The sequence below is a fragment of the Anomaloglossus baeobatrachus genome, chromosome 9 (genome assembly GCF_048569485.1).
Source record: "Anomaloglossus baeobatrachus isolate aAnoBae1 chromosome 9, aAnoBae1.hap1, whole genome shotgun sequence".
Lineage (NCBI taxonomy): Eukaryota > Metazoa > Chordata > Amphibia > Anura > Aromobatidae > Anomaloglossus > Anomaloglossus baeobatrachus.
In genome coordinates this window covers 219,853,565-219,863,011 of record NC_134361.1, presented here as the reverse complement: position 1 = coordinate 219,863,011, position 9,447 = coordinate 219,853,565, and the positions used below count along the sequence as shown (strand labels likewise).

At 46.6% G+C, this 9,447-nt stretch overlaps 1 protein-coding gene across 1 annotated transcript; it reads left to right on the top strand.

The window, feature by feature from the left end:
* The first annotated feature begins 703 nt into the window (after positions 1-703).
* LOC142250756 (catechol O-methyltransferase A-like) lies at positions 704-9,447 on the top strand. Its single transcript, XM_075322971.1, is given in 6 exon segments — positions 704-880; positions 1,005-1,306; positions 3,052-3,161; positions 3,163-3,246; positions 6,949-7,080; positions 8,928-9,447. Coding segments are annotated over 5 exon segments (780 nt in total). The 5' UTR covers positions 704-880; positions 1,005-1,032; the 3' UTR covers positions 9,108-9,447.

Here is a 9,447-nt window from a genome sequence, read left to right as displayed (position 1 = left end):
CCCTCGATCTGTCCCCTCGATCCGAGCCCTCTGTCTGTTTTTCTCGATCCGAGCCATCGGTCTGTCCTCTCGATCCGAGCCTCGATCTGTCCCCTCGATCCGAGCCCTCGATCTGTCCCCTCGATCCGAGCCCTCGGTCTGTCCCCTCGATCCGAGCCCTCGGTCTGTCCCCTCGATCCGAGCCCTCGGTCTGTCCCCTCGATCCGAGCCCTCGGTCTGTCCCTTCGATCCGAGCCCTCGGTCTGTCCCCTCGATCCGAGCCCTCTGACTGTCCCCTCGATCCGAGCCCTCTGTCTGTCCTCTCGATCCGAGCCATCGGTCTGTCCTCTCGATCCGAGCCCTCGATCTGTCCCCTCGATCCGAGCCCTCTGTCTGTTTTCTCGATCCGAGCCATCGGTCTGTCCTCTCGATCCGAGCCCTCGATCTGTCCCCTCGATCCGAGCCCTCGATCTGAGCCCTCGGTCTGTCCCCTCGATCCGCGCCCTCGGTATGTCCCCTCGATCTGTCCCCTCGATCCGAGCCCTCGGTCTGAACCCTCGATCCGCGCTCTCAATCTGCACCCTTGATCCGCGCCCTCGATCTGTCCCCTCGATCCACGCCCTCGATCTGTCCCCCTCGATCCGTCCCCTCGATCCGCGCCCATTTCCTGTGGCTTCGATCCGTGCCCTAGCTCCACTCCCTAATTTCTGCTTGTTTTAGCCAATAGGTCTCACATCTTGGGATCCGTGCCCTCGATCCGGGCCCTCGATTTCTGCCTTTAACCCGTGCCTTTGATCCGTGCCCTCGCGTGGAGAATCCTGATCGTGGGCACAGACGCTGCGCTCTCCACCACCAGGACAAAGAAAACACGCTGCGTCCAGAACGCGAGGACACCTGAACGGTTTGTATCTGGTCTGTGCCGATACATTGTAGCAAAATATCAGCACAAGAGAGATTTGTGCCGCTAGATAACAGACCGGATACATTGTTGCCATTAATTTCCTGATGTCTCGGTTCTGATCCAGGTGCCGGTTCTGTCCCGATAGTGACGTGATGTTGACTCCGGTCCTGACCCTGGCGGCCCTGCTGGTGGGCATCATCCTCCTGATTATCTGGCGCGTGCGCACCAATGGGGAGTGGGCGCTCTGGTGGCACGATAACTACCTGGAGCGAATACGAGACTTTCTTACTGGAACCACTCGGCCGATGCGGATCCTGCAGCACGTGCAGCGCAGCGCAAAGAGTGGGGATGTCCTCAGCGTCATCACTGCCATAGACTACTTCTGCTCCAAGGTGGAATGGGCCATGAATGTTGGAGATAAGAAAGGTAAGAACCGAACCTTATCATTTATGTGTCCTAAATGATGAGCGCAGTATTATAGTAGTTATATTCTTGTACATAGGGGCAGTATTATAGTAGTTATATCCTTGTATATAGGGGGCAGTATTATAGTAGTTATATTCTTGTATATAGGGGCAGTATTATAGTAGTTATATTCTTGTATATAGGGGCAGTATTATAGTAGTTATATTCTTGTATATAGGGGCAGTATTATAGTAGTTATATCCTTGTATATAGGGGGCAGTATTATAGTAGTTATATTCTTGTATATAGAGGCAGTATTATAGTAGTTATATTCTTGTATATAGGGGCAGTATTATAGTAGTTATATCCTTGTATATAGGGGGCAGTATTATAGTAAGTTATATTCTTGTACATAGGGGCAGTATTATAGTAGTTATATCCTTGTATATAGGGGACAGTATTATACTAGTTATATTCTTGTATATAGGGGGCAGTATTATAGTAGTTATATTCTTGTACATAGGGGCAGTATTATAGTAGTTATATTCTTGTACATAGGGGGCAGTATTATAGTTATAGTATATTCTTGTACATAGGGGCAGTATTATAGTAGTTATATTCTTGTACATAGGGGCAGTATTATAGTAGTTATATCCTTGTATATAGGGGCAGTGTTATAGTAGTTATATGCTTGTATATAGGGGCAGTGTTATAGTAGTTATATATTTGTACATAGGGGGCAGTATTATAGTAGTTATATCCTTGTATATAGGGGGCAGTATTATAGTAGTTATATCCTTGTATATAGGGGGCAGTGTTATAGTAGTTATATTCTTGTACATAGGGGGCAGTATTATAGTAGTTATATTCTTGTACATAGGGGGCAGTATTATAGTAGTTATATTCTTGTACATAGGGGCAGTATTATAGTAGTTATATTCTTGTACATAGGGGCAGTATTATAGTAGTTATATCCTTGTATATAGGGGGCAGTATTATAGTAGTTATATTCTTGTATATAGGGGGCAGTATTATAGTAGTTATATTCTTGTATATAGGGGGCAGTATTATAGTAGTTATATCCTTGTATATAGGGGGCAGTATTATAGTAGTTATATTCTTGTATATAGGGGCAGTGTTATAGTAGTTATATGCTTGTATATAGGGGCAGTGTTATAGTAGTTATATATTTGTACATAGGGGGCAGTATTATAGTAGTTATATCCTTGTATATAGGGGGGCAGTATTATAGTAGTTATATTCTTGTATATAGGGGCAGTATTATAGTAGTTATATTCTTGTACATAGGGGGCAGTATTATAGTAGTTATATCCTTGTATATAGGGGGCAGTATTATAGTAGTTATATTCTTGTACATAGGAGCAGTATTATAGTAGTTATATTCTTGTATATAGGGGCAGTGTTATAGTAGTTATATTCTTGTACATAGGGGCAGTATTATAGTAGTTATATTCTTGTACATAGGGGGCAGTATTCTAGTAGTTATATTCTTGTATATAGGGGCAGTGTTATAGTAGTTATATTCTTGTACATAGGGGGCAGTATTATAGTAGTTATATTCTTGTACATAGGGGCAGTATTATAGTAGCTATATTCTTGTACATAGGGGCAGTATTATAGTAGTTATATTCTTGTACATAGGGGCAGTATTATAGTAGTTATAATCTTGTACATAGGGGCAGTATTATAGTAGTTATATCTTTGTATATAGGAGGCAGTATTATAGCAGTTATATTCTTTCCCAGGTGAGATCCTGGACGCGGTGGTGTTGGAGACTCGCCCTCGGTACGTGTTGGAGCTTGGCACATACTGTGGATATTCCACTATGAGGATCGCCCGTCTTCTGCCGCCCGGTTGCACGGCTTATTACGATAGAGATGAACCCTCACTATGCGCAGGTGGCCATGGAGCTGTTTCAGTTTGCAGGTCTGGACACACAGGTGGGATGTGGCGTTGTTGTGCCCGGGACATTGGGCAGCAGCTTTTCCGTATCCATCATGTCTCATCCATCTTTCTCTTTTCTGTCATACGCTGCCCCTCCATCATCCCTGCCGCCTATAGCTGCCCCCTATGTCAGATTTCCCGCTACCTTCCCGCTCCTCCGTCCTCTTGCTGTCAGGCAGAGCAGAGCGCGGCACCGTCCACGTGCCGGCAGCGTAAGTGGCGCCTGCAGGAGGCCCTGCTCTACACCACGCTACAGTGTCTGCAGCTGCCACTCCAGCTGTTTTCTCGTTCCCCTCGATACCCACTGAGTCCGTCCTCGCTTTCTGCAGAGAAGCCACCAATGGGTCAGACGTGCAAGGTGAGCCCCCGCCCCGCAGGACCAGTCCTAGAAAAACCGAGCAAAATGAGATCAGTCTGGGATCTATTTAATGGTGTTACCGGAGGTGGAGTCTGGATTAGGAGAGAACATTCTCTACCTTTATTCTTGGTTCATATTTCAGGACAAAGTACAGATGCCCGCATTAATGTGGCGGCCATGCATGCCTCCGTGAGTCCCACCAGTGCGGACCATGGGAATCGAAACTAACACACAACAAGGCTATGTTCACATGTTGCGATTTTGCTGCATTTTTTTTCTGCTGCAAAACCTGCTCTCTTGGCAGTAAAACCCCAGCTTTTTTGCGTCTTCTTTGCTGCTTTTTTTGCTGCTTCGTTGCGGCTTTTTTTGCTGCTTCGTTGCGGCTTTCTTTGCTGTTTGTTTGCTACTTTCTTTACTCCTTTCTTTGCTGCTTTTTTTTTATTTTGTTGCTTTCATTGCTGCTTCTTTGCTGCTTTTTTTGCGGCTTTTGCTGCTGCTGCTTTGATGATTCTTTGCTGTTTTCTTTACTCCTTTCTTTGTTGCTTTTTTTTTTGTTGCTTTCATTGCTGCTTCTTTGCTGCTTTTTTTGCGGCTTTTGCTGCTGCTGCTTTGATGATTCTTTGCTGTTTTCTTTACTCCTTTCTTTGTTGCTTTTTTTTGTTGTTTTCATTGCTGCTTCTTTGTTGCTTCATTACGGCTTTTTTTTACTCCTTTCTTTGCTGTTTTTTTTTTTTTTTTTGCTGCTTTGTTGCGGCTTTTTTTGCTGCTTAGTTGCGGCTTTCTTTGCTGTTTGTTTGCTACTTTCTTTGCTGCTTTTTTAGTATTTTGTTGCTTTCATTGCTGCTTCTTTGCTGCGGCTTTTTTTGCTTCTTTCATTACGACTTCTTTGCTGTTTTTTTTTTTTTTGCTGCTTCGTTGCGGCTCTGTTTTTGCTGCTTCGATGCGGCTTCTTTGCGGCTTTTTTTGGTGCTTCGTTGCTGCTTTCTTTGATGTTTCTTTGCTGTTTTTTTTGCTACTTTTTTCACTCTTTTCTTCGCTGCTTTTTTTTTTTGCTGCTTTATTTGCTTCTTCTTTGCTGCTTTTGTGCTGCTGCTTTGCGGCTTTCTTTGCTGCTTCTTTGCAGTTTCTTTGCTGCTTTCTTTTGCTGCTTTCATTCCTGCTTCTTTGCTATTTCGTTGCAGCTATTTTTACTGCTTTCTTTGCTGCCTTTGCGCTGCTTCATTGCTGCTTCTTTGTTGCTGCTTTTTTGCTGCTTTGTTGTTGTTTTTTTTTTTTGCTGCTTTCTTTGCGGCTTCTTTGCAGCTTGTTTGCTGCTTCGCTGCGGCTTCTTTGTGGCTTTTTGCTCCTTTCTTTGCGACTTCTCTGCTTCTCTCTTTATTGCTTTTTTTTGCTGCTTCGTTGTGGCCTTTTTGCTGTTTTTATTTTGTGCTTTTATTGCTGCTTCATTCCGGCTTTTTACTCCTTTCTTTGCGGCTTCTCTGCCTCTTTCTTTGCTGCTTTTCTTTGCTGCTTCGTTGTGGCCTTTTTGCTGCTTTTATTGCTGCTTCGTTCCAACTTTTTGCTCCTTTCTTTGCGGCTTCTCTGCCTCTTTCTTTGCTGCTTTTCTTTGCTGCTTCGTTGTGGCCTTTTTGCTGCTTTTATTTTGTTTTTTTTTGCTGCTTCGTTGTTGCTGTTTTTCTGCTTTTTTGGCTGCTTCTTTGCAGCTTCTCTGCTCCTTTCTTTGTTGCTTTTTTATGCTTTTTCGCTGCGTTTTTGGTGTCATTTGCCCACTGTACATGTTTAAAAAATTTTCACCACAAAGCAACAAAAATGCAACTACATTTTTTGCACTTGTGCGATGTTCACACGTTGCCTTTTTTGCTGCTTTTCTGTTTTCATTAGTTTTATGCAAATAAATACAAAAAAAGCTGTTTGTTACCCTACGAGCAAAATCTAACAGACTTCAGAAATCTCATGCACACAATGGATTTTTTTCCCTGACCTGAAATGGAAAACTGTTGCGTTTTTGAAAAAAAGCAGCGTCAATTCTTTCAGCAATGAGAGCGTAAAACCGCAGCCGTGTTTTTGGTGAAACTTTATTTATACAATGTACTGTAGACAAATAAAACAGCAAAAACGCAGCAAAACATGCAACTTTTTTTATGCCAAGAGAGAGGTTTGCAAAAAACGCAACGTGTGAACACGGCCTGAGCGTGGAAATGACAATTTTTTTTGCTTTACTGCTTAGGTTCACTGATAGTAAAGGCCTAAGAGGACACGTCACCAATCCCCCCCATGTTCCCCACCTTCTCCTCCCCCCCCTCCCCCCTTATGGGGCCTGATAACAGGACATATGTAATCTGCTATAATGCTGGCGGAGCAGCTGATAACAATTTACAAGTCAGCGCTAGGTTCCCATGAGAGGGTCCGGCTCCCCCCTCCTCCATTATCGGAGCCCGTCTTCATTATACCGGGTCCGGCGTTCTGTAGGAAGAGTAATGTTACTCTCGGGGCGGCCCGCCGAGTCTTATCGCATGGGGGCTCCGAACTATATTATGGCAGGTAAATGAGCGTTTATCATGGCGGACCTCCAGCGGAAGGACGCGGTGTCTCGTCTGTGCACAGCGGAGACCATGGTGCATTATTAGAGGACGGAGAAAGGATCCAGAACAGAACAACAAGTCCCAGAAAGTTCAATTTAATCTGTCTCTAAAGGAGAAGTCACCAGTTAGTAGAACAGACCGCCACGTTTCGGCGGTGGGCAGATATACCCAGGACTGGTGTTACGATGCGGTTTTCGGCAATGGGCAGATATACCCAGGACTGGGGTTACGATGCAGTTTTCGGCAGTGGGCAGATATACCCAGAACTGGGTTTACGATGCGGTTTTCGGCGGTTGGCAGATATACCCCGGACTGGGGTTACGATGCGGTTTTCGGCAATGGGCAGATATACCCAGGACTGGGTTTACGATGCGGTTTTCGGCAATGGGCAGATATACCCAGGACTGGGGTTATGATGCGGTTTTTGGCGGTGGGCAGATATACCCCGGACTGGGGTTACGATGCGGTTTTCGGCGGTGGGTAGATATACCCAGGACTAGGGTTACGATGCGGTTTTCGGCAATGGGCAGATATACCCAGGACTGGGTTTACGATGCGGTTTTCGGCGGTGGGCAGATATACCCAGGACTGGGGTTACGATGCGGTTTTCGGCGGGTGGGCAGATATACCCAGGACTGGAGTTACGATGCGGTTTTCGGCGGTGGGCAGATATACCCAGGACTGGGGTTACGATGCGGTTTTCGGCGGTGGGCAGATATACCCAGGACTGTGGTTACGATGCGTTTTTTCTCTCCTAGGTGGAGCTGTTGGTCGGATCCACCACCGTCCTGATCCCGCAACTGAAGAAGAAGCTGGATATAGAAGAGTTTGACCTTGTGTTTATAGATCACTGGAAAGTCAGCTACCTCCCCGACACCAAACTCCTGGAGGTGAGTGCCGGTGCCCGGCTGTGCCCCCCCTGCCCTGCCGGGAAGTATGCCGCGTCCACACAACGCCGGGGACAATCTGCCTGCTGACTCTTCCCGTTGCGTGCACATTCCTTCTCCATATTTCAAGATCTTTTCTTGCTGTCAATGAAATTGTGACCTAGTCCAGGTTGTTAGAGGACAGCCATAGAATTTGGGGTCCTGATCATAATGGTCTGAATTTGGGTTTTCCTCCTAATGGTCTCAATTGTGGTGGTCTGATTTTGGGTTCTCCTCCTATGGGTCCCAATCGTGGTGGTCTGATTTGGGGTTTTTCTCCTAATGGTCCCAATCGTGGTGGTCTGATTTTGGGTCCTCCTCCGATGGGTCCGAATTGTGGTGGTCTGATTTTGGGTTCTCCTCCTATGGGTCCCAATCGTGGTGGTCTGATTTTGGGTTCTCCTCCTATGGGTCCCAATCGTGGTGGTCTGATTTTGGGGTCTCCTCCTATGGGTCCCAATCGTGGTGGTCTGATTTTGGGTTTCCCTCCTTTTAGTCCCAGCTGCTACTTAATAATCCATAGGGATCCAGAAAGTGCATCATAAATGGGGGAAGAGACCTGAGACCTCGATATAACCCCTTAGATGCTGTAGTGGACAATGACTTTTGGCATCTAAGAGGTTATATTGCTACTGGCACAGCTAACCGCAGCCGCATCAGTTAGGCCTCTCACACGTCCATGTTTTTGGTACGTGTGACATCCATTTTCACATGTAGCAGAGACAGACACACAGACCCATTAAAATCAATGGGCTTGCTCACACGTCCATATTTTGACGTCACGTGACCATGTCCGTTTTTCTCCGGCAGCACTGATGTCACACGGCCGGCACACTGATGTGATCCATGTAACATGTACTTTAAAAAACACGTCTTTGAAATAAGATGATTTTCTATACTCGCCTGTCGCCAGTCCTGCTTTCTTCAGAGCTGCTGTCACTTGCTTCCGGGTCCTGCCCATTATGCTCATGAATATTCACTGCATCACAGAAATGGAAGCAACAGTACCGGTGGCACGTGAGTATAGAAGTTCATGTCTGTGTGCTATGTGGATGTTACACAGATAGCTCGCGTAGAACACACATACGCACCTACACAAAAATGTGTGCATTTTGCACGGACGTGTGAAGGAGACCTTACTGACAATTTTCTGCTCCGTAACAAGGCTGCCAGACATAACCCAAACCATACAAATCCTCCAGATTTCCGCCTATATGGCGGATGTTGGGAGATTAGAAACGTTCGTCGGGGGTTGGGGCCTTCAGCTTTGGGCTCCTTAGCAGTCATGTCACCCAACTGAGTTTATTTCACAAAATTTGCCTACAAAAAGCCTCTCGATGCTGCGGAATAGAAAACGGGTTGAATAGGCAGCGTGACACTTCTGAAAGAGGCTCCATCCCATAGATATTGGGCTCAGAGGTTGTATAAATTGGTACGAATGACAACACATTTTTCCAAAAATCCTCAGTGTGAACGTACCTCAACGACAGGACCACCTGGAGAGGCTCTTGGGGATGGGCGCAGATGGCGCTCACATGCACATTTTTATGGACAAACTGCAAATTGGTGCAATCGAAATGGGCGTAGAGAGCCATCTTCTCTGCATCCTCGTGCACCGGGTAAAAAAAAGGTTGGCATCGCGGTGAAACGAAACGCTCGACCGCTCCTTCAGTCCGTCCTCCATTCTTGGAGGCTCTCTGCAGCCTTCCTTTTGCCTGACTGCTCCTTGCTGTCCTTTGCATGTCTTCTCCCCTTGCCCCGGGCACGGTCTCTTCTTCAGCAGCTCCGTAACCCTCCATTCTCTTCTGCAGGAATGCGGACTGTTGAAAGCCGGCTCTGTCCTCCTGGCCGACAACGTCACTTGTCCTGGAGCCCCGGATTATCTGGAGTATGTACGGAGCAGTCCGCGCTACCGGAGCCAGTATTTCCCGTCACAGCTGGAGTATCTGCAGGTGGAGGACGGCGTGGAGAAATCCCTCGTCCTGGGGTGACGCCAAGGCCATGTGTTAACCCACAAAGAGCTTGGCCCAGACTGGTGACCTCTCACGAGGAGCTCGGGGGCTGTATGGTGGCCCCCACACTGTATAGAGTAGATTGTCACCTGGTGGCGGTGTAACGCGACGCCATCGTGGTGTCACTTTCTGATGGTTCAGGTCAGGAGAGCTGTTCTCTAGTTATTCTCCATCAGGCACATGCTGTCCTCAGATGTGTCCATCCTCCATCAGACGCTCAGGTCCCGGGAGACGGACTGTTTTGTACCTGGAAATATCTAATTGTATAATGTAAGAACATTCACGTCTAAAATAAAGTCATTTAGTGTCTTCTGGTAAA